The 24,830-nt window shown below is 40.5% G+C and overlaps 3 protein-coding genes across 3 annotated transcripts; 2 read left to right on the forward strand and 1 right to left on the reverse strand.

Moving 5' to 3' along the window:
• Window positions 1–425: 425 nt before the first annotated feature.
• On the reverse strand, window positions 426–2,952 carry arl3b (ADP ribosylation factor like GTPase 3b). Its single transcript, XM_032503240.1, has 6 exons — window positions 2,734–2,952; window positions 2,045–2,188; window positions 1,795–1,911; window positions 1,598–1,648; window positions 981–1,166; window positions 426–888 (listed from the first exon to the last, which is right to left on the reverse strand). The coding sequence occupies exons 1-6, from the start codon at window positions 2,734–2,736 to the stop codon at window positions 841–843; spliced, it is 549 nt and encodes a 182-aa protein (XP_032359131.1). The 5' UTR covers window positions 2,737–2,952; the 3' UTR covers window positions 426–840.
• Window positions 2,953–3,098: 146 nt separating this feature from the next.
• sfxn2 (sideroflexin 2) lies at window positions 3,099–12,016 on the forward strand. Its single transcript, XM_032503223.1, has 12 exons — window positions 3,099–3,432; window positions 5,369–5,616; window positions 6,099–6,269; window positions 6,363–6,461; window positions 8,327–8,402; window positions 9,179–9,264; window positions 10,234–10,294; window positions 10,419–10,485; window positions 10,581–10,630; window positions 10,707–10,756; window positions 10,875–10,922; window positions 11,594–12,016. Exons 2-12 carry the CDS (start codon window positions 5,462–5,464, stop codon window positions 11,691–11,693), a joined length of 963 nt encoding a protein of 320 aa, XP_032359114.1. The 5' UTR covers window positions 3,099–3,432; window positions 5,369–5,461; the 3' UTR covers window positions 11,694–12,016.
• Window positions 12,017–13,792: 1,776 nt separating this feature from the next.
• timp2a (TIMP metallopeptidase inhibitor 2a) lies at window positions 13,793–24,823 on the forward strand. Its single transcript, XM_032503235.1, has 5 exons — window positions 13,793–14,207; window positions 18,970–19,070; window positions 19,205–19,313; window positions 21,510–21,634; window positions 22,733–24,823. Exons 1-5 carry the CDS (start codon window positions 14,072–14,074, stop codon window positions 22,928–22,930), a joined length of 669 nt encoding a protein of 222 aa, XP_032359126.1. The 5' UTR covers window positions 13,793–14,071; the 3' UTR covers window positions 22,931–24,823.
• The last annotated feature ends 7 nt before the right edge of the window (window positions 24,824–24,830 follow it).

Consider the following 24,830-nt stretch of genomic DNA (forward strand, 5'->3'; position numbering starts at 1 on the left):
ATATACCTCTGATAAAAATCTGCACATATTACATATGCAAACATTATAGACTACAAAGTACAGCAGGGTAACATATACTCTATAACATGTGCATAACGTAACATATGATCACAGGGCCGAGCTATTTACATTTAATCCAAAATGTACTTCCTCCTAACCATGTAATATCATCTTTTTTATACATATGAACATGTATATTATTCTTTAGTGGGGGAAGCTGCAATTGGTTCTCCAACATCCTTTAAATCACACCTGTTGTTGTTTGAAAGCGCTCTACACTCTACTTCACCATAAATAAAACAGTTACAAAAATATACCTCACTTCAAACAGAGCCATAGCAGTAAAAGAGCTCACAGCCATTGTGGAATGATAAAAAACAAACAACACATATCAACCTGTAAGAATAAGATGGAGGAGAAAGGTGTTCCCAGACAGTGTGTGCAAGAGTTTAAAGAACAAGCTGGAATTCCAATGAAAGACCGCAGTTTAATGGGAATGTTTGAGGTTGTCACAGGCCGTGGATGGAGGCTGGGATTGGCTGGGACAGGGAAGGTGACGTGGGTAGTCTGGGTGGAGGAGGTCGATTTCCTGGCATGGGATCCCTTTGAAGTCAAACCGCCCTCCTCTTAGTAGAGGCCAACGTAGGAAGATGTGTTGAGATTAGTAAACATCAGCAATGCAGGAATGCAGGGGGTTAAATACTCCAGGTCCATGTTGGATTAGTAGTGTGTTTACATTCACAGGTATATCCCATCGTACTAAGGCTCCGGAGGGTGAAATGTGTGTCAGTGTAGGTGCTGCTGCTGTTCCTCCTGAGTAGCAGAAGACTAGAAGTGAAGCTATTTTTTCTTGGAGTTGACGCTCTTGCACACCCAATTCATGCCCTCCTGAGAGTGAAATAGCAGCACGGTGAGAAAAATAAAAATAAAGACACATAGAGATGAATGCAAAAAAAGAAAAGCTCAGCTCCTACGCTTACCTGAATCCCCTCCCCAGTGAGGGCAGAGCAGGACTGGATCTGCCACATGCGATCCCGTATAGTGTGCAGATTGAGACCCTCTGCGATCTCGGAGGCCGGGGCGGCTGTCAGCAGGTCCTGCTTGTTTGCAAAGATCAGCACGGGAACGCCACTCAGCTTCTCTTCATCTAACAACTCCGCCAGCTCCTGCAACACACACACACACACACATCTGTCAATTATACACACAAACATTGTCACAGAGAAAAAGACACTGTGTTTCATGTTAATAAAAAACAGAGGTGTGGACTTGAAAACTTGGACTCCAATGATAGTTAAGTCACAGAAATTTAGAATTGACTCCTGTGAGACTTAACTGGACCTAAGTCTAAAGGCTGAAACATTCAATTCCTGTTTTGAGCAGCTAAAATGAAGCCGAAAAAGACATAAAGACATAAAGACAGCAACCTTAAACCTTGAATCTTTAATTACAATTAGATTCATTTTCTGTTTTTTCTATTCATCTATGATAGTAAATTAAATGTTTTTGGGTTGGTCGGCCAAAACAAGGAATGTGAAGACATCACCTTGTGCCCTACAGTATCGTAGTGGCAACACATTGATTGACATTGACATACCTGACCAGTCTCCTCAAATCTCTTTCTGTCAGCGCTGTCAATTACATATATCTGAAATAAAACGGAAGTTTCCCATGTTAGCATGTGCAGCAAGTCCTCAGAGCATGTGTGATAAACTGCGACTTCACTTTAAAACAGTAATGTGAACTTTGATTTAAATAAACAAAGCTGTGTTTGGTGAATCAAGCTCCACTCACCAGCACATCTGTGTTTTCAAAGTAGTTTCTCCAGTACGGCCTGATCTTCCTCTGGCCTCCAATGTCCCAAACATTCAGTTTGAACCCTTGAGACTGGACGCTCTTGATGTTGAATCCCTGGAGTGAGCAGAAACAGGTTACAAAGGGGTAGTAGATGTAAATCCTGGTCCCAAAAATGTATACATTCCTGTTGTATTGTATCAGTTTGCTCCAATAACAGGTGGTGCATGTATAAAACTTTTCTCTATACCTGTGTGGGGGTGATATGGCTGATATCCTCAGATGCCAGCTGTTTGAGCAAGGTGGTCTTCCCGCCGTTGTCCAGACCCAGCAGCAGTATCCTGACCTCCTGGTCTGGTGTGCTCTTTAGCTTACGTAGGATGGACAGCAATCCCTGCAACAACCAGTAAAAAAAAGCAGCCATTGGATGTAACTTTGCCAGGAGAACAGGGGGAGCACTGTTGCAGTTAACCACCATTGTAGAAATGCATTTATCCCTTCCATCCTCCCGGACTCCTCACTTACAGGCCGTGCAAGTGCATTTCTAGTCCCCACGGTGGCGTTTAAAGATTGGTAAACACTCTCCTAACGGTAACGTTACCAATATATGAAGACAACAAGTCCAGTGAGTAACGTTAGCTCGTCACATCATCTTTTTTGTTTTGTTGTGCCCTGCGGGGTAGTTTTTTTCAGCGCAGGGTAAGTTAGCGGCACGCAAACAGGAGCTAAACCTAGCTAACGTGCTAAGCTAGCTAATCTCCCCTGATAACTGACCGAAATAACAAGGCACTTTTGCAATTGAATGTTTTTCTCGGCGGAAAACAACAGCTCTTCATGTGCAAATGTATACAACGAGCTCTACTCTTAATGTGAATATTTTCCAAATGTAGCTTGCTGTTAACAGTTAATAGCTAATTATTCCGACAAAATTAAACTCACCATCTTGTTGCCTTCTCTCCTAGAGACGCCGCCGAGGGTTACTAAGGCGGGTGACGTCAGAGGCACAGTTACGTAGAAAACTCCGGCGCAACCCCCAAAAGCAAGGATGGCGAAGATATCTCCCGCCCTACTCTGCCTTACTCTACGTCTAATTGGCTGATTCTGATGTTCTTATCCTGACCTAGCCAATCCCACTTCTCTTCTCTAAACCTAGCTAACCAACTCAACCAGTGCAGGCAGCGAGTGGTAGCCAATCAGTGGTAGAGTCGGGTGGGTCATGCCTTTGCCATCCTAAGATAAAAAATGGACACCCTGACCCAGTTAGCTCGAGTTAGCTGCCCGCTAACAGCCAACAGCTAGCTAAGTGTCTCAAGTCAAGGCCAAGAGTAGTTACACATGTTTAATTTAGCGGACGGTTATTACCAACTGACGTTCAAATTAGTTACTGCACGTAAATGTGTCGTATTTCTACATGAGTTCAGTAGTTGCCTTAAACTCAGCTAACATATTGACAGTGTCCCTTAGGTATTTATATTTTAGTCAGTAAAAAAATAATAATAAAACGCGTTTTCACGTAGGGAGCTGCCCCAATCCGTGATTGGAGGACGGAATGCCACGTGTCTTTACTATGCCACACGAGCACATTTGATTACCTTTACAGGTTGCTCCGTAGGGCCGTTGAGGAGAAATCTCTCAAAGGTATGCATTTTGTTTTTGTCTCTAAAGATTGCAGCGCTGTAGATGCTCATGTTCGTGTTTTGTTAGTTTCTTGCTGCCTGCAGAGACACTGTAACTCGAGTTATGAGTTGCATCACTCAGACTTCCGACTGACATGTTTTAACTCTTTTCTCAGCAGTTTAGTCAGCAGACTTAACACAAGACTAACCATTCTGTCTCCATATCGAGTTTATGTCTTTGTCAGATGATCAGATGTAGAATTCAACACATGTTATGGCCGTTTAAGCTTCAAACTGCTGAGATCGTTCTGTTTACTGATTAGTGTTAGCTAGTTATCCAGATGTATTCAGATGCAGGCTGTGCTCTTGCCTGCAGATCCAGTTTATCAAGACAAATTGCCATGCAGTGTACTTAAGCCCTGTTTATTAACTATCTAATAGGCTGCAGCTCACTGTTGGTTATCCATTCCTCGATGAATCGTTTTATAACATGTCTTTGTTTGTATATTCCTCTTGATATGTCTTGGGATGTAGGGTCACGTTGACTTTTAGCATATGTTCAGTGTTCCCCATAAGGTTCTGCAGGCCTTCACCCTACTTTCCAAACAAACAGCTGCAGAAACAACCCAGTTCCAGCCATGAGCCTTCAAACAGCACTGATATACAGTACGCCTCTCATCATTTGCCCTTCATTTACAAAAGCTTAAACTCTCACAAGGCAGGTGTCTCTTGTGAGATTTCATTGAATACCTAAAGTAAAACTGCTAATTTAACAGTGAATACACACAGTAGGGATGTTTGGATAGTTTGAGCTGAAGTCAGCAGGTTCCTCTGGTTCCTCTGGTTGTGTATTAGGAAGCACAATGCAGCAGTTGCAAAAACCCAAAATGACAACCCGTGGAACCATTTACCATGAGTTGGTCAATGATTTCTAGGGGAAGTTTAGCCCTTTAGATTTCTTTAGGTAGATACAAGAGCTTGTGTTTGTTCTGGGTTTGAACCCAAATGCCCATGCCAGCAGTAAGTTCCATAGCTTGGGAGGGGGCTAGAGCAGGCCAGACCTGCCAAGGTCCAATACCAACATGTTAGGGCTGCAACTAACAATTTCTTTATTGTTTAATCCACTGATTGGGATCTCAATTCCTCATACAGTCAATAACATGTTAAATAATTGGCAAAAGACTTGTAATATCTCAGAGCCCAAAGTGACCTCTACTGAATGCTTGTTTTGACCAACCAACACTCCATACCCCAACAATATTTCATTGACTATTATATAAGACAAAGAAAAGCAGCAAATCCTCACATTTGAGCAAATGATTGCCCTTTATTTAACAGGACAGTTGAATATATGAAGGGGAGAGAGGGGGAATGACATGCACCAAAGGGCCGCAGGTCGGAGTCGAACCCTGGCTCGCTGTGTCGAGGAGTGAACCTCCTATGGGCGCCCACTCTACCAACTGAGTATCCGGGTGTCCATAACGCACTTTGCAAATCTCAGTGCTACATAGAAATGCTAAGGAGAAAAAAAACATTTAAACGAAAAGAAACAACAAATATGAATTATACCTGAAATGATTAATATATTATCTAAAAAGTCACCAAATAATGATTTTTTCCAATCGACAAAGCGTTGAAGCTTTGCACACGTCTTTGTGAAACCATGTGGTAATGGGAGTTGGAGTAAAGTAGTCTGGCCCGCTGAGCTAAAAAATTCTTAATGTTACATCAACTCAAACCAGGTCTGTCTGGTTTGACAACAAACTCAAACCAGGTTGTGATAAACAGTCAAGAGACATGCATGTAATGAATTCATTAACTATGAATCAACAATACTGTAGTCACAGCCCGGTCAATAACCTGTACTTTTCAGTCACCTGTACATTTCTGTTTATCATTTATATATTATCAACAGCACATTTAGATAATTATATTATGATTCTCCTCTTTTTCTGCAGGTTTTGACTGCATCTGCTGCAGAGTAAGCAGAGGTCGTCCACAGACTTGAACTTTTTAATGCATTGAGTCAGGACTGCTTTGAATCCACCACAATGGCTTTGAGCTCATTCGACATTGATGCGCCACGATGGGATCAGTCTACATTTATGGGCCGACTGAAACACTTCTTCAACATCACAGACTGGCGAACGGCGCTCTTACCTGACTCACGCTTGGATGAGGCCAAAGCTTTAGTGGAAAGTTGCAGGTAAGAGGATGCATGGGAACTGTCACACAGAGACTAATTGTTGATAGTTTGACAATTCTCAGGCATGTATTGTATTGTAACCCCAAACAAACACAACATGGAACATTATGTATGCCGGGCTTTTGCAATAATCTCAAACATTCAAGTCAATATCTTTGTTTATGTTTATATTATGAACTGGATCTTAAGTTTTTCGGCTAACAATTTGTTGGTTATTGGTGCGAAAACACAGACAAATTGACTAACTTCTTAATCTAATACAGATTTTTAAATACTAAATTAGCTCATAATCAAGGTAATATATTGGACAGAAGTGTAGATATAGCATACATAATGTGAGATCTATTTTCTGGGTGGATTTTCCCTTTTTGGCTCATAACCAGGGGTCTGTATTTTAACTCCCATCTGCAAGTTTCAACATGAAAAATGCAAGAATTTCTCCGCATGTAGTTGATTGAAAATGTGTTTTTGGCCCTCTGTAGGGCAGGATCCACCCCTCCCGGCACCACAGAGGAGCAGCTCCACTACGCTAAGAAGCTGTACGACTCGGCCTTCCACCCAGACACCGGAGACCGTATGAACCTTATCGGCCGCATGTCCTTCCAGGTCCCTGGAGGCATGGCCATCACCGGCTGTATGCTGCAGTTCTACAGGTACCGAAGCTCAAACGGGACGAGCTGCGTTCTACCACATTCTACAGTTTCACAGAGTAGGCTGTAGAAGTTTCATAACTGTGTGTTTTCTAGGACAGTTCCTGCTGTGGTGTTCTGGCAGTGGGTGAATCAGTCCTTCAATGCTCTTGTCAACTACACAAACCGTAACGCTGCCTCCCCCATCACAACCAAGTAAGAATTTCCTGTAAGCTTTCAGTGGATGTGGACTGTTTTTAAAGGAACTATAATCCTGCTGCGTAGGGTCTCCAGCCTCTTTCAGACCTGAAACAAGGTTCTCTATTGCCATGTGCACAACAATTGCAGAAGTAGTCATTGTCAATGAAAATCTTCGGCCTCAGGCACTGCCAACAGTCCTCATTAACTAACCCAAAACTCAAACCACACAAGTAAAAGCAAGTGCAAGTTAAGATATAGGGCTAAAAATATATATTAACAAATACAATATAATTGAAGAAATATAATTATGTTATTAATACATTTGTGTGTGCAGTATTCCAAATGAATGAGAACAAATGTAAAAAAAAGAATGTAGTAGTGAATATATGCATAAAGATAAGTGACTATGTGCTTTTAATCTTCCTCCGTGCTGCTGTTACCTTTACGGTGCAGGGATAGCACTGAATTCAGACTTGTTGGAAGAGTTGTGGAAATGTAATGTATCTCTAACCAAGGATGATTACTGTTGTCACTTACGTAAAAGGGATGTAAGACCAACATGTTAAATTACCATGCTATCCCTGTAGCGTAAATGTAACAGCAGCACTGAAGAAGATTAAAAGCACATATAAGCACCAACAAAGAAAATCAAATCAGTTTATTCAACTATATAATACAATGAATGAGCTGATTCTCAAGTTGTTCTCATATGGTTGACTTTGAAGGATTTGCTGTTTCAGTTGTTTTGTGTTTTAGTGTATTTTGTGTTTGTATGTACTGTATGTGTGGTTCTACTGCTGCCTGTCTTGACCAGAACACTCTTGAAAAAATAACTAATAAAGGGTGGGAGGAAATAATAAAACCACGATAATAATCAGACCGGCACTCCCTTTATATTTTTGGCAGGAATGTAACCGTTAAAAGTCATCCTGACATTCATTGCTTGTTGCCTGTGATGAAATTGATGGTATTAGTTGATTCACTGTGAGAAGAGGGGTCGAGCAACATTACTTTTAAGGCTTCAGTGCAAAATAGTTAATAGTGCAGACTGTGAGATAACGAAAACCCTCTTCTGCATTTATATTGTTAAACTTTTCAACTTGCTTCTGTTCTCCAGTAGGGGAGGATATCTCTGGGCACCTTTCAATTTGAGTACGATTCAGAGGCCAACGATTAGATTCTAAACCGATTTAACGATGTAACACTTTTTTTATACACATTTCCATGTGTAATTTAAAAAAGGATTTTGACATACAGTATTTACAGTTTTTTTTATTTGTAGTCATTCCATGCTTATGCCTTTTAAAGATGCTTGTGAAAGTCACCTTCTCTCATAGTGATCTTCCATGTCAGAGACTCAGTCAAGGTGGAGAATTGGCTTCTTAGAACATGAAACATGAGGTGGTCAGATGTAATGTGATAAAGCAGATGAACAGTCGTTTTGTGTTTTGCCTCCTTATTTTATGCATGTATTTTTAGATCATGTGTGTATATATACAACAATCTTTTTCTGCACTCTTGGTTAAACTATTAAGTTTATTTCCATTATCCCATCCTATTTCAGTCACTCTGTTTTCTGATTTGTACATGTCTGGAGACACTTTTTTTTTCTTCTTTCACATAATTGATTATTAACTTATCAGAATCGAGCATCGAATCGTTCTAGAGAGAACTGCGATGCATCTGAGAACCAATTTTTTGTTCCCACCCTTATTCTCCAGCATTGGCACCGCTCCCTTGGGCACCAGGTGCCGTGACACTTATGTAACAGACACCTACTGTGTGTCTAAATGACAAAAAGCCATCACATTAACAGATAGATGAAGCCAGCTATGTTACATATTCCATGTCTAAATAAAGACTTTCTTTGTGTCTCTCAGGCAGATTGGAGTTGCCTACATCACAGCAACCAGCACAGCGTTAGCAACCGCAGTCGGCCTTAACCTCTACACAAAGGTACGTTTCTTACAAACAGATATTTATTTGTTCGACAATGACTGTTTACAGTTCCTGCACAAGGTTGGCTTCATTGTGCTCAATTTGTCACCAAACTTATCTGGATAACTTGAAACAATAAATCGGTCAGACATGTTTCCTGCTTGTGTTAGCAACGAGGGTGTACTTCTAAAACAAGACATGATCATGACCGAAAGAATTCATTCTGTAAAAATATACAAATATTAAATATGACCTGTTGTGTTTAAGTTCATATATCCTTCGTTGCAAAGTGACATCGGTTTCTGCAGAGAAGGCTTGTGTTCTCCTCTGCATCCGCACATAGTTAGTCTAAAAACGACTGCTTTTGAAGGTTATTGTCATCAAGCATTCCCAAAACAGCTCTCCCCTTGCGGAACGCCGCTGCTTTAACGCCATCTTCTGGCAACTTCGAACAGCTTAGGAAACTTCTGGAGCCCACCTGAATTTTTATTTCTTTAGTAAGAACATTTTGTAAAAGGCATTTACTACATGTCCTAATAGGGGGATCAAAAATGCATCACTCTAGAGAAGTTTTGGCCTGTTAGGAGTTCTTTTCTACTCTTAGACGCTTCATAAACACTGTATGGGCCCAGAGCACAGCCTAGGGGAAAAAAGGTGATAAAGAGAGAGAGATCTCTTGAAAGAGTTTTCACTTCATGTCCTTATCTCTCAGATTTAAATGTTTTTATATTAAAGCTGGCCATCGTAAAGTAAAAATGTTTTTGTTTTTTTTGTGTCTTGACTCTCTCCTGCAGAAAGCTCCTCCTCTCGTGGCTCGCTGGGTCCCCTTTGCCGCAGTGGCCGCAGCCAACTGTGTTAACATTCCTATGATGAGGCAACAGTAAGTCCCGCTGTGTTACCGCTTCAACTTGCACATGGATGCATTGGGTTGTATTGTGCAGATTTTTAATGGCAAGGTGGGTTAGAAATCAAATTGCCTCTCTTGGATCCGATATTCTGAGAAGCTCAAATCCCGGAGCTCTGGTACATTTTCTGTGTTAGACCCTGAAACGTCTTCCTGAGTAGATCTATTTCAAAACATGTTTCAGAGCTGTAATCCTGTTTATGGAGGCTGCATTTTATTATACAATTGAAAAAGAGTCCATATAGGGTTGTTTTTCTTTGGCCCACACTGATTTCTCAACAACTATTGGATAGCATCCTGACTGGAAACATTACCTGTCGGCCTGAGACAGGAGGGCTCTGCAGCGGGTGATTAATACCACCCAGAACATCATTGGTACCCATCCACCGAGCATCAGTGATATCGCTGAGGTGAGGTGCCTGGGAAGAGCCCAAAGGATGCTAACAGACAACACCCACCCAAACAACAGCCTTTTCACCCTGCTGCCATCTGGCAAGCGATACAAAAGTATCCGCTGTCGTACCATCAGACTACAGAGCCGTTTTTTTCCTCAGGCTGTAAGACCCCTCAGCTCATCCTCCGTACTCCGCCGTTCATGTTCTTGTTCAGGGTTTTCACGGGGTCTTAAAAAGTCTAAAATTTCAAATTCAAAATGTTATTACTTAAAAAGTCATAAAAGACCTAAACATCTTTTCTGTAGTATTGTGTTCTAGGTCTGAAATAATAATAATAATAATAATGATCTTAAAAAGGTTTTAGGGCGCCTGGGTAGCTCACCTAGTAGAGCGTGCGCACCCATATAAATAGGCTTAGTCCTTGACGTAGTGGCTGCAGGTTCAACTCCACCCTGCGGCCCTTTGCTGCATGTCATTCCCCCCCGGTCTCTCCCATTTTAAGTCTAAGCTGTTTTTACTTCACCTTCATTTTGCCTCTCTTGTTTTTCAGGGAAATTCTTAATGGTATTGCTGTCACGGATGAAAATGGCAACAAACTGGGCCACTCTAAGGTCTGCACTCTGGACACACTTTAAGACAATTTATGATTTAGTTCTTATAAAAATAAACGTAAAATAGCTTTCCTTTTTACAATTCAAAAAGGGTCTTCAAATCTTGTTTCATGTCCCCCTGTAGAAAGCAGCCGTAAAAGGCATCACTCAGGTGGTCATCTCTCGGATCACCATGGCTGCACCAGGAATGAGTATGCACAAAGAAGTTCAATCCTAGAAACATATTATGTGGAATTCTTGAAGTTTTCCTCTCCCTCTCTTAACCTCTTTTCTTGTCCTCCGTCAGTCATCCTCCCCATCATCATGCAGAGGGTGGAAAAATACAAGTTTATGCAGGTTAGACCTTCATTACCGTCATCACCAACCTGCTAAGTTGTGCGCCCGTCATCAAACTCTTTCTGTTTTTTCGCAGAGAATCACGTATCTCCACGGGCCAATACAAGTGATGATGGTGGGAGTGTTGTAAGTACAGAGGCTTTACAGGGTCACAGGAATTTGAATGTGCTCAGGACTGTTTATTTTTTTTATTACGGCAAAAATAAGTAACTTTTTTCTATTTTTTTTTTTTCTTTTTTTCAAGTTTGGTCTTCATGGTGCCTGCTGCCTGCTCCCTGTTCCCTCAGCGATGGTAACTTATTTCTGTACTTTCCCCTGCTGACACATGTAGCTTATAGATATAGTACTCCACTGATTTATCATTGCACTTCTGTAACATTGTCTAACTGTTGCAGCAGAACCAGAGATGTCGTCTGTTTTTGTTCCACATATTATTATTACATTATTACCAACAATGCAACTGGACCCCTGACAGTCTTCTTAATGTGTACTGACAATAATGTATATTTTGTAAAGGTGTTGTACAAAATGTACTTTGACACACTATGTTGCAAATAGTTACTTACTTTATTCATCCATCCATCCATGTCACAGCAGCAGTACACGGACGAAGAAACAAAGAATAGTGCAAAAACAAAACAAAAAAGTATTCCCTTTTTAAGCTTAGGAATACAGGCGTGCAAATTAATGTAATTATACTTATGTTACTCAAGTTAAGGAAGTCTAATAATAGTCTAATAACTTACTTTCCTAAATATATAAGTAGATTTAGTTACTTTTTTATTGAAACAGTTGTGTTCTCACCAACTCGTGTTCTCATTAGTGATGTTTCTGACAATTTGTTTAGTCAGAAGTGTTCTGCATTAGCTTGTTTAATCAAACATTTCTCTTTTTCACCCTGATTCCTTTTTGTCCACATTTCCCTCCCTCTTCCTAAAATCTCCCTCTGTCTGTCTACATCAGCTCTATGGCTGTGTCGAAGCTGGAGCCCGAGCTGAGAGACTCCATCATGTCTCAGTATGGAGACGGTGTACAACGTGTCTACTTCAACAAAGGCCTCTGAGGCTAAGAGGGCTGATTAGCATTATCTGTTCACCACACAAGCCTGAATACATATGTGTTTATGTAATAGTGTGCATTTTCGAATTGTTAGTCATGATGAAATGCTTGTCTCCCTACATCAGTATTGGTGGAATGATTTTGATCAATCATGTCACTATTTCCTTTGAATGCTTTTCTCTTTCTTTGGTTCAAAATATGTCTGTTTTCTGACATTAAACAGTTACAAGGGGCACCGGTACTCCTGTTGAGAAACCCAAAGATCTCCTCTCAGGAACAGTGCATTACTTTGTCAGATTAAAGCTTTGTTAGTTTGTCCTTCATGGTATGACTCATCAGGATTGTTTTCATTGGCTGTTTCTTTGTGTCTCAATGCCTTTTAAATGGTGTCATTCTCCTTCTGTTTGCCAAGCTTCCTTACAATCTGTGCCTTCGATAAACAGTAATATAAATTACTCAATATATATATATACATATATATACACACACATACATGTATTATTATTTTTTTTAAAGCCAAAATTGGCTTTAATTCAGAAGCAGAAAATACTTCTATGCATGGATTTAAAATTTATCTAAAACGGCCATTCAGTGTGTGTCTGTGTATGGAAGTTTTGTGTGATGAAAGTGGAGGATACTGCCCTCTTCTGCCAGAATGGAGGTAGATCCATGATTTGTTTGCATGGTTTATCTAAAAGTTTGTCAGTTGGATCACGTCGCTGTGTTAACTCTGGACTGGTGCCACGATCCTTAGTGTTGGTTAGAATAAAACCACAGAAATATTTGACATTTAGTGCCCTGTAGTGTTTTATTTTTATGTCATCTCAGTACTCAGATCTGTTACTTACTAAAAATGCCAGTACCACAGTGTAAAAATGTATATTTTTGGGAGGCTATTTCCCCTTTATTTTAGAGTGACAGTGGCTCGACAGGAAAGATGGGAGAGAGATGGGGGATGACACACAGCAAAGGGCCGCAGGTTGGATTTGAACCCAGGCCGCTGCAAAGGCCTCAGGCTTCATGGGGCACAAGCTCTTAATGGGTGAGAAGTAGAAGTTGTGTATTTAAAAATCTTGTGTAGAACGACAAAAGTATCATTGGCAAAATGTCTTTATCTAAAATATAAGTAGGCCTACTTATGCTGAAAAATGGGCACTGTGACTAATATATGACATTGTCAGATACTGAAGCGTCACTATTTTATTACAGTTAGGGAGTTCAGTCCAGTTGTTTCCAACCTAGGGGTCGGGCCCATCCAGAGGGTCACCAGATAAATCTGAGGGGTTGAGGATTATTGGGAGAGGAAACGGACAACAAAAAGGTTGCACTTAAATGTATTAATTTCTTTTGAATTTCCTTTATTCAGTGTTTTTATTATGACATTTTAGATATTTTGACCTCTTTGGGCCTCTGACAGTTAGTTAAACCCTCCGAGAAGTTTAGTAGGAAAATCTTTGGTGGATGTCAAAATTCATGGACAGCTCTCTTTGTAAGGAGTCACAAGTCAAACATGTTGGGAACCACCGGTTTAATCTTTAATAAAGGGTTGTATTTTATAAGCTTTTATGTAAAAAAACAATAACCTGTAAAGTAACCACTAACTCCAGCTGTCCAATGAATGTAGTGCAGTGAAGTACAATATTACCCTCTGAAATGTAGTGGTGTAGAAATAAAAATGACCATAAAATGGAAATACTCAATTGAAATGCTACCTCAAAATTGTACTGAAGTAAACATTCAACCACTGCAGACAGACTAAAGAAACTCTTCAGGGACATATTTATGTGCAGTAATTTGCATTACATGTCTTCCTGTTTCAACGCACATGAACCATAAACTTACATTTGTTAATTTTTAAAATTAAGTATTTTAATGTCATGGCTATTGTTATTAAATGCTAAAATATGGGGATGGGGTTAAATATATATATTTTTATGAAAACAACTGTTAGATCCACACAAATCTCAGAGACCTTTTTGAAGGAGCAACGGCTCCAGGCTGCAGCCATCTACTCTTGGGTTAATCCAGCCGGAGCGGGCAGCGCCCCCTGCCGGTTCAACCGGTACTGCCGGGAGGAGGAGCCGCACGAGCTGCTTTATAAAACCGCCTTGATCCTAGAAACGGAAACACTCCCTAAAGACAGACAGCTGCTGACACCAGCCAACACATCTCCGGGAGCCATCGAGCACACAGTGAAACCTCACCTTTACACCGGAGCTGAGCGAGCAGACCGCCCGGTGCTGTTCACCAGGTTTCTGTCCGTTAAAACAATAAAAAGCGGAGGGGGACGCCGCTGCCTGCCGCTGGATCTAGCTACACTGCGACGCATCTGCGCAGCACACACAGCAACGAAGAGGCTGAAAAAACGTCGCATCAGTGTTTATGAAAATGCCGTTTTCCATTAACGGCATCCTTTGCACGCTCGCGCTTCTAGTCCTGTGGCGGGCGGAGGAGCTCGCGGAAGCGTGCAGCTGCGCTCCGGTACATCCGCAACAGGCGTTCTGCAACGCCGATGTAGGTGAGTACGGCTCCAGGGACTGTTGTTGTTGTTGTTGTTGTTGTTGTTTACCTAGACCATGTTGCACCAGGCTCTTGCGCAGACACCGGAAGCTACAGCGGCGGGTTTCAGCTCCTCTGCCCGCCTCCGGTGCGCACTGAGTATGCTCTGCTTCTGGAAACCGCTGGAAAGCCTGAAGGTGGAGGGTCCTCAAGGCCATGGATGCATCCAGATTGCACACTCGCACACACACACACACACACACACACACACACACACACACACACACACACACACACACACACACACACACACACGCATTTGGTCATGTTGACAACAGTACACCTCTAAAATACCCCATTAGCCATTTGGGAAGCACGGGGGGAAAAAAAGTTCTTTAGGTATCTTGGAGGCATGTTTTGAAGGGGATACCCACCCACAAACACACACAAGCTCATTTTAAAATAATGTCCCTTTTATCATTTATTTTACACCACCATAAGAAGTTGAAAGTGCACCTGTCAAAATGATATTTAACTTTATGGTAATTATTTATTTTGATTTTGTCAGATTACAACAACCTCAATAAGAAGACTGTATTGTTGTAAGCGTGTAAGTGCACTGTTTTTGTGCAAGTCAGTGTAGTACTCAGGAAGGAGTCTGGGACCATCACTGTACATAATGTCTTAGGTCTGGAGCAGAGTGTGGATTCACCCCTCAGCGGCTCCGGGACGGAGCTGCGTCGCCTGGCTTTTACAGGGCAACGTGGCAAAAGAGAGGCAAAAGAGCCAAGGAGGGAAAGAGCAGAGAGGAGGACAAGGGATGGAGAATGTGAAGAGAATTTGTTTGGGGGGTGGGTGGTTGAATCTAAACCACAGAATATGTCACACCACACGCCTTCTTCTTCTTCTTCTTCTTCTTCTTTCCATTCCTGCCCTTTTTTCTTCCTTTTTGAGGGGTGGTGCTGGGAGGAATTACAGGAATGTTGCTGGGATTTTCCCAACTTTGCTCCGGTGTAAGGCAGCGACACACACACACACACACACACACACACACACACACACACACACTGGCTACAGATGACATATGGCTGTCAATTCAGGGTGTTTTTTTTAAAAGGAAAAAAACAAATAAAGTCACAGTCCAAGTTAAAATATGAATGGTATTCTTGAGAATGAGAAACTGTGAGGCAGCACTACTTTGGCATTTCTTCCTTTCTTTGACTTATTCACACACACACACACATGCATGATTGTTTGTTTGTGGATAAGATGTATAACTGTGTATTTCTATATTGCAAAATGACATCTATTTTTTCAAGTGTGACTCAATCTCTCACCTACAGGTCTTAGAGACCTGTCTAACAGCAGGAGTCTATTTGTGTTTGGTGTGCTCATGTGGTCTTTTATGGGTGTATGAGTCAATGTAGCTTTTGTCAGAGGAGGGAGGAGGATGCACACAAAATGTGGAATGGTCAATGTCATTGTCCGGCGATGGTTTTTAGCGTGAACATGAAGATTAAATCTGCTGGGAGAAACACCCAGATCAGACACTGCACAGTCAGGACTGTAGATGGAGGTCTAATGGGTTTTGCAGGCTTGTAGGCAATAACAAAGTGACTTTGTCAACAGTCATGTAGTTTGACAATTCAATATTAATTGTGGTGACATTGGATCCCACTTGTGCGTGTGTGTATGCGTGTGTTGCTAAATTATGCTCTAGGTTTAAGTAATGTCGCTGTGTCATACACCTAGTGAGTTTGATATACAATCACACACACATGTGCAGACACAACATCCCCTTTCATATAAATCTGAAGCCCACAAAGGGGAACTTCCCTGGCTGCCCTGCCCAGTTAGACTGGCCGGAGGCTGGGCGTTGTCCACAGAAGTGGACCTGCAGCAACACATTCAAACTGTGCATTTCTCATTTCATAGAAATATTTTCTTTATGAAATGTACTTAACATGCACACAAGTTGCTTTGTTGAAATACTTTAATACTACTAAATACAATAATTTTAAAGTCGAAACAATTTGGATGACATATACAAAATTTATGTTTACATATACATTCTTTTACAAGACCAACATATGTTGTACAGTAGAGAAATACAGTTAATTAGTAAAGACAAGAGGAGAATTAAGCTTCACTGGAACTTAAAGGTGCACTAATGGACATTTCAGCTCATTGTTTTGGTTTTCTGGCTTACATTTAGTTTCAGTCTCACCATTCTCAATCCACATTATTTCCAGCAGGCATCTGTTGTCACTGAAAAAGCAAAAAAACAACAACTAACAAATGGCAGACAGACACAGTTAAAGACTACCTGGGGAACAGTGAGCAGCATTTAGCAGCTACAGAGAGATCTTTTCCTCAGCAGTTGATATAGGCCTAAGAGCTAAAAGAGAGTAAATTAGACTTCCATTTATCATGCAACCTGAAGCATGACTCCAAATGAATGATAATTGTGCTCCGTATCGCCTGGATATGGATGGATGTTCCACTGCCCATAAGGGGCCAAACAATATATAATTAATGCTGCTTTAAATATTAAACCAATTGGATGATCAAAAAGTCCAGTTTCTCAAATGTGACGATTTGCTGCTTTTCTCTGTTTTTATATCATCGCAAATTGAATACCTTTTGCGTTTTGGACTGTTGGTTGAATAAATCAAGTATTGATCTGACTGGATACTGTCATCATAAAGACCTCTCAAAGGAAACCAGAGCTTTCGTCTGTGCTGCACAGATCTTAACACAGATGTTGTCAGAGGTCATCAAGCTGGCTTTGTGTTTGAGGGCGGTTCTTCTCTGGTCAAATGACAGGTTAAACAGAAGGCCCACATACGTCTGGAGCTAGAAAAACCACATCAGGAATGTCAAGGATGTTTCAGTGGTTACTGGAGTATGAAAAAAGAAATGGACTGTCATGCGGTGGGATTGAATGCGGGAGACTTAGGATGGGTGCATGTGTGTGTTTTCATACAGGGGGTTACATGGAAAACATTGTGTAGTGCAACTGATACTCATGTAAAAGTCATTATAATGTTGTCCTGTTCGGGGGGGGGGATAGAAATGTGGGTCAGTTGGTGGTTTATGGAGGCGCGGCTCCTGGCTGCTGATTGACTGCTGATGATCAGATGACTTTAGGATCAATCCGCGGGGAAGCTCGGTAGTCGTGCTATTTCAGCATCACGCTGTGTAGTCTGCTGCCTCTGCAACACGCTGTTTAGACTGCACAGGAGGATCTGTCTGGCTTTATTGCAGGGGGGGATACTGAGAAGTAAACATGTCTGCAACACCAAGGTAGACAGATAAGCTCCCATAATAGCAATGCATTGTGAACAACAGGGTAATTTCCCCTCAGTATTGTGTCCTGCTGCTGATTTTTTTTGCTCATTAGTTTGTGGCTCAGAATGAGGTCAGGAAATGAGAGCGGAAAAACCGAGAGGAATGCAGGAGAGAGTGCCAGCCAGGTGTGTGTGTGTGTGTTTATTTTATGTTTGTCCTTCTCTCTCTCTCTCTCTCTCTCTCTCTCTTTCTCCCTCCCTCTTCCTTTCTCTTTCTAATGCTCATATTTTCCATTTTGAATAAATGCCCGAAGCATAGCTAAAGCTTGATGTAGTCAGTTAGGCCATTAAAAAAACGCACAAGCACACACACACGTTGAGAAACATGCCTTTGGCACTCTCTCTCTCTCTCTCTCTCTCTCTCTCCCTCTCTCTCTGCATATTAGCTTTCCAGTTGTATTCTTATATTCATTAATTCTGCTCCTTTGACGGTTTCCTGGTCATGTTTGGAAGCAGGAAGCTTTGTGCTGCAGGCCAAGTCAGTTTATGTGTCTGGCCCTCATGCAGTTTTGGACCAAATGAGAACCCTTGTTGTGTTTTCATTGACTGGGCATGAGACTTCAGGCAGCTCTCAAGGTTGTGTCGGTTGTTGCAAAAATGCCAAATATTCTCTGCTATCAGATTCTCCAATGTGAGAACTTGCTGCTTTTTATATAATTGTAAGGTCACCTCGGGATTTTTGAAGCTGTGGTGGGCATTTTTTAATAATATCTAATATGTTGTATACCAAAACAATTAATTGATTTATCTAGTAAATACTCATTGTGAACACCTCGTTCACATATGTGGTTGCGTGGAGCAACTTTTTGCATCCTTTTTTTTTTTTTTTTTTTTTTTTTTTTTTTTTTTTGATTCGTAAAACACAATATCAGAAAACATAATATTCCCAAACAGTTCAAACAACACAATGGGACATAGGAACATGTCCTAGGGCCACAAATACACAGAGAGGAAAAACGGGAGCGAGGGAGACAAAACAACGCATGCAGAATCAGACACACAGACAGACACAAGATAAGGGACCAGTCACACACGCAAACAAAAGAAAAGGCTACAGCATTGACTTTAAGGACTCTGCAATGCTGTCCCAAGTGTTCAAAGTCTTCCCCGGGGCTCCTCCAGCCTATAAATGAAATTGTAGTTAATCTGCTGATGCTCTGGATTGCGTGATACATCTGTTAGACCATACATCATGCCAGTCGAGTTCAGTACTTAGGCCTGGGCAATCGGGTACCCAGATCCTCTCAATAGGAAGGGCAGTGCGGCCAGATATCACCAAGAACCGATAAAGCCTGGGCACCATACCACAGGTTTTAGGCTGCACAGTAAATAACATCCCGATAGGATGGATGGGCAAAGACCTCTGCCAGGTACTTTCTGTCTTTTGATGATGGGATCATGTATCGCTGTGGTCCTCTGTCTCCTCAACAGTCATTCGAGCAAAGGTGGTGGGAGAGAGAGAGGTGGATTCTGGGAATGATGTCTATGGGAATCCCATCAAGAGGATCCAGTATGAGGTCAAACAGATCAAGGTAAGAAGTCACTGATCAAATTTGAATCCTTAACTTGATAGAATATCACCCAGATACTTCCCACTATTATGATGCTCAGACTTTGACTCCTTCAGTCTGACCTTTTGACCGGCTCGCTGTGGTTTTTGTTCCAGATGTTCAAGGGGCCTAACCAGGACATTGAGGCTGTCTTCACGGCTCCTGTGTCCGCTGTCTGTGGCGTTACCCTTGATGTCAACGGCAAGAAGGAGTACTTGATCTCAGGTGAGATTTTACGTCTGCTTTGTTTCTGGAGTGATTTTTCCAACCCATACACAAAGCAGAAATGTAAAAATGAAATGTTGAGGAAATATTTCTCAACTTGACATTGTTACTCTTCAGTTTTTTATACGGATTAAACACAGAAACAACTTGTTAATTAGTGAGCTGTAGAGGTGCTGATAGGCAGGTTCCGTTACCTTTGGACAGAGCCAGGCTAGCTGTTCCCCCCTGTTTACAGTCTTTGTGCTAAGCTAAGCTAACCGTCTCCTGGTTTTAGCTCTATTCTCAGGATACAGTGAGAACAACATCAATATTCTCATCTAACTTCTAGCAAGACGGTAAACGACCGTATTTTCCAAAATGTTGAACAGTTAATATAGGCATACACTATGTTTAGTGACATTTAGTCAGTTACTTCTTTGGCAGATTGCCATTACATTTTAACACTAGTAAGTAAATAATCTCGAAAAATACCAAATCTATGTTTATTTGCTCCAGTCTTTCTCTGTTTTATATCTTGGTAAATAGTATTTTATTGTTGAAATATAATAAATATAAAAAAATAAACTTTGATTTCTGGTAACTTCTAATTGGCAATTATTATTATACTATATTATATATATATATATATATTATTATACTTATACTAAGATGGAAATATACAAACAAACAGCAAAAGAATATAAAGACAAACCGACAGATAATCAGATATCAACCTCCAGGTGGAAACAGCCAGGCAGACAAACATGGGATTGGATAAAGACTAGCTGGCCATTTTGTGTGTCGGAGGAGGAACTGTTTATGTTATTATGGCTAATGATACGCTGCAGACTAAACCCTGTGGAGACTGGGAGGGACTTTGTCTGTCGTGCTACAGCTTGAGCTCCTGAGAGTTGTAAATGCACATACGGTATGTATCTCGTTCACCCTGCTCGAGGTGATGTTGACCATGAGACGAAAATAAATTTATAAAAAGAAAAAAAGAAAAGAGATACCAGCCTGATGGAAGTTGGATACACTGTGACTCAGTGACTGTCCATGTCCTTGGATTCAAATTTCCTTTCACAGATAAGGCTGCAAAAAATGTTTTGCTTTTGCCACATTAAAGCAAAAGCAGGAATTCACTGTTTTGGGGTAGATTGCTTCCGCTGTCACGTCTGTTCGCTAAATATGAAGTTACAGCCAGGAGATGTTAGCTTATCTTAGCTTAGCATAAAGACTGAAAACAGGAAGAACAAAAACGCTAGCATGACTCTGTCCAAAGGCAACAAAATCAACTCACCATCACCTTTAAAGCTCACTTATTAACACATTGTATTGTGTTTGTTTAATTAGTTTAAAACCAAACACCTCGGTTTTGTTCACTGGACTCGCTGGAGACTTCTATTCAACGTACAGATGAGAGTGGTATCAATCTTTAATAAACTCTCCACCTGAGAGTGAAGAAGCATATTTCCCAAAATGTCAAACTATACCTTTCATGTTTTGTATTCTAAATCTGGTTTTATTGTGACTTAAAGCGGCAGAATGAGACATTGAGTGGAGGAGACATAAAGGATCATGATGTCATTCATGCTCTGGTTTCCCCATCGCAGACAGAGATGCACCCGCAAACACTCGGCCCTAATTACAGAGAGTTGTAAGAGGAGGAACTGCTGAGGCCAGCGTTTCCCCTCTCTCAGACTGCAGGACTTGAGCAGTGGGAAAGGCCGTTAACTTTCTGCAGACCGGAGCATCTTTTTAAAACGATTCATCCTTTCTTTAGTTTAAAGGGTTAACCGTTGGGAAAGTTCCAGTGAAACGTGAGTCAGTCCCGTCTCCGAGGACATGCTATAAAGACTTCAACATGTTGAGAGTTGCTCTGAAAGACAGATAGCGGTGAAGTGAGGTGGACGCGACCTGAGCAGATCTGTAAACTCAAGTTGAAATATCTCCTTGTTTTGACTGGTGCCACTCGTGCATGAAACATAAGCACCAGGGGACAGGTGGTCTGTGTTGATGCCTGCAGGCACCCGCCTGAAAAGTAACCGATTTGATCAGTTTTACCTGTGAATCTGTTGTCTGACGCTCCTAGTTTGACCTTTTCTAATAAATGGTCAAATATGAGGATTTATATGGATGCATCTGGAGCTGCATTTATGATCTCGTCTGAATTTCTTTTCATTGTGAAGCTTTTATCGCTGTCTCGTTCTTTTGCAGGCAAGGCCGAGGCCGACGGGCGCATGCATGTGACCCTGTGTGATTACATCATGCCCTGGGACTCCTTGAGCAACACCCAGAAGAAGGGCCTTAGCCAACGCTACGAGATGGGCTGTGAATGCAAGGTAAAGGACTGTCTGTGTATGCATGGTTTATCTGATTTGAATTAGTTGACAGAAAATCCAGTTTGATAAGCCAATTCCTTTGTGGTTTCAGCTTCTTATGAGAGGATTTGCGGGGTTTTTTGTTACGGTTTTCTGTTTTTGTAGGGATTAAACAAACAATATATAATGTGTTTGTGTGTATACGTGTACATATATATGTATATGTGTACATATATATATATTATTGTATGTATGTGATGATGTAGTTTATGTCATATATATAGTATTAGTATTATATATATACTTATATATATAGATCTATATATATATATATATATATATATTAATATAATAGTATGTGTGTATATATATAATATATATATATATAAATAATAGTATTGTGTATAAATATATATATATATATATAATATGTATGTATATGTGTATATATATAATGTGTGTGTGTATATATATATATATATATATGTGTATGTTATATATATATGTGTATGTATATATATATATGTGTATGTATGTATGATATATATATTATATATATTATATATATATATATATATATATATATATTTATATTATATTATATATATAATATATATATATATATTATATATTTATATATTGTGTGTTGTGTGTGTGTGTGTGTGTGTGTTACATATATAATATATAATATGTGTGTGTGTGTATATGTATAGTGTGTGTGTTAAGCAGCATGCTTTTTTTGATTTTTTACCCAAACCGGTAATAAGAGTATGGTAATATATTATAAGAAACTTTAAAAAACAAATCTATCCAAGACAGGAAATTCGGAAATAAGCGGATGAATAGAAAAAGTAAAAATAACAAATACAAGAGTAATCAAAGACAAAATTATTACTCAAAAGTGACAGTGATGTGATAAATAACTGCAGAGTCAGCAAGTCTATTGCATGTAAATGGCAAATAATATATTTATAATAAGAAAAAGTAATGGTGCTTAGTGTTTGTATGGATAGAAATATAATAGTAATATAATATTGTATATACTGTAATAAAACAGTAACTACGTGACTCCGCAGTTTGTGCACACAGTAAAGTAGATTGTTTTGTGTGTCTCTGCAGATTGTGCGCTGTCCCTCTCTGCCCTGTGAGATCTCTGCTCCTGAGGAGTGTCTGTGGACGGACATGATGATCGAGAAGCAGGTGCACGGACGCCAGGCCAGCCACTACGCCTGCGTCAAGAGGGCGGACGGCTCCTGCTCCTGGTACCGCGGCATCGCGTCGCCCAAGAAGGAGTTCCTGGACGCCGATGACCCTTAATCAAGTGGCTCGCCTGACTGCCCACTGCACAGCCTGGCTGGAAAATAAATGTCAACGATTCCATTGAAATTTAGATAACAATCCGTCAATGTGATTTTTTTTTTTTTTTTTTTTTTTTTTTTTTCTTTTTTTTTTTTAAAGGCAAAGCTAATGTGACTAAAATTACCTGCTGGTCCGAAAACAACCTCCAGCCTCTCTTTGTATTTGTTGTCCGTTAGCATTTCAGTTAGACAAAGTAACACGAGGCCACTTTCAACCTCAGCATTGCTCAGATTTAACTGAAGAGGCTCGGAGGTTGTTCTCAGACTCAGGTTGTTCTCTGTAAAAACAAACCTAGCATCATGAGACATAGACTGGTCAAGTGATGATGTTACTTCCTCCTGAGGCTGGCGTCAGGAGGATATAAATTCTCTGTGAGACAGAGCATTTCCTGCCCCGCAAAGCGCTTTAACAGCTCTGCTCTCCAACTTCACAAGTCAATCCCGTTCTCCAGACGATCATTCGTTACCCATCGTGTTTCTACTTTTAATACCTCATTCTCCATTTTATTCCAAAGCCAAATTCCAAGTTGCCTTTTTTAAATGATTGTCTCGCTCTCTCCGAACACCATCAGTTACTGCTTCCCTCATCTTCTCTGCTGGGAGCCGTTTGGCCACTGGTGACGTCAGACGCCCACTGCATGCTTAACTATTTTGTTAAAAAAAAGAACATGATCTTTCCTGGTTTGATTAGGTAAAAAAAATCTTTTCTTGTGGAGATTTCTGTGGCCGTCACAGGCCTCACTGGACCAGTCTATGCTGCGTAAAGATGAGCGCTCTAAATTGAAACCTGCTCATGAGGTAAAACACCACCTCACCGCCCCACAGTCCAATCAGAAATATCCCAAATGTCTCTCATCTTGTCTTCATCCCTCTTTGTTATCCTTACTATGTAGCTGTACAGTACCTATGCATATACGTTTGTTGTTACTTGATGATTATTATTTACTGCTTTAGAACTAGATTTGCACTTTTTGAGGATGAGTTCCAGTAATGACAAGAGCCTGAACACTCTAATGTGACAGTGATTATAGTTCTCCGAGACCGACAGATCCCCCTCAGGTGCAGATTTCTCCTATTTTTGAGTGCTTTTGGTGATCCATATTCACAAACTTATTCTCGCTATCTTTGTCATAACAGATAAAATAGTAACTTACTTGCAATCGAAGAAAAACAAAAAAATAGCGTGTGAGAGGTTGGGATATAAGGGATTTTTTTTTGCAGATTTTATGTGTGGAAGTCAAAAACAAAAAGAGCTTTGTTGGGTGTTATTTCAGTGTCTTTGTATTACCTGTTGATTGTAAATGCCAACAGCAGTTTCAGGATTTGCCAATATATTCTCGCAGACGGTTCATTTCATGAGTAATTAGGTCTTTACATGCTTAATGTTAGCTTTGACTCGTCTTTCCTGCTCCTTCCAGTTATTAATGAAAGCATCATCGCTGTCATAGAAAGCAAGTTACTTAATTGAAGTTTACAGTGCTGTTTTATACACCTCAAGCTACATTAACAAAAAAAATATATATATATGATGGAGTATTAGAGGCATAATTTAAAAGTAAACTCTTTCCATTTCCCATTACTTTTTTATCTTTTCAGTGTTATTATACCTGTCATGATTTTTTGCGTGTTTTCGCTCTTTGTCTACGATGTCTTTAGCTGTAGTGTCGAGGTGAGGAAGTCCTCTTGCGCTGGAGTAACGTGAGAGTGAGAGAGATTAATCCTTTTTGGAGAGGTGTAGAGAAATGAGAATTGGGTACCTTGTGTGAATAGAGGACTGTGCATGTGTTTGATGCTTTGTGTAAGTCCGAGCGAAGGACAAAATATTCAGTATTATCAAATAAAAACCACGTTTAAAAAAA

This window comes from Etheostoma spectabile, chromosome 21 (assembly GCF_008692095.1).
Source record: "Etheostoma spectabile isolate EspeVRDwgs_2016 chromosome 21, UIUC_Espe_1.0, whole genome shotgun sequence".
Lineage (NCBI taxonomy): Eukaryota > Metazoa > Chordata > Actinopteri > Perciformes > Percidae > Etheostoma > Etheostoma spectabile.

What these genes read in the sequence shown, in the direction of transcription:
- arl3b (XM_032503240.1), bottom strand. An exon ending in GCCATATCACCCCCACACAG is followed by an intron (nt 1,912 to 2,044) that starts GTATAGAGAAAA and finishes TGCTCACTCCAG; the next exon opens with GGATTCAACATCAAGAGCGT. An exon ending in GATTTGAGGAGACTGGTCAG is followed by an intron (nt 1,167 to 1,597) that starts GTATGTCAATGT and finishes TGTGTGTTGCAG; the next exon opens with GAGCTGGCGGAGTTGTTAGA.
- timp2a (XM_032503235.1), top strand. Translation starts at nt 14,072, where the DNA reads ATGAAAATGCCGTTTTCCATTAACGGCATCCTTTGCACGCTCGCGCTT. An exon ending in GAAGGAGTACTTGATCTCAG is followed by an intron (nt 19,314 to 21,509) that starts GTGAGATTTTAC and finishes GTTCTTTTGCAG; the next exon opens with GCAAGGCCGAGGCCGACGGG. An exon ending in AGATGGGCTGTGAATGCAAG is followed by an intron (nt 21,635 to 22,732) that starts GTAAAGGACTGT and finishes GTGTCTCTGCAG; the next exon opens with ATTGTGCGCTGTCCCTCTCT.
- sfxn2 (XM_032503223.1), top strand. Translation starts at nt 5,462, where the DNA reads ATGGCTTTGAGCTCATTCGACATTGATGCGCCACGATGGGATCAGTCT. An exon ending in ACAAACTGGGCCACTCTAAG is followed by an intron (nt 10,295 to 10,418) that starts GTCTGCACTCTG and finishes GTCCCCCTGTAG; the next exon opens with AAAGCAGCCGTAAAAGGCAT. An exon ending in GTGATGATGGTGGGAGTGTT is followed by an intron (nt 10,757 to 10,874) that starts GTAAGTACAGAG and finishes CTTTTTTTCAAG; the next exon opens with TTTGGTCTTCATGGTGCCTG.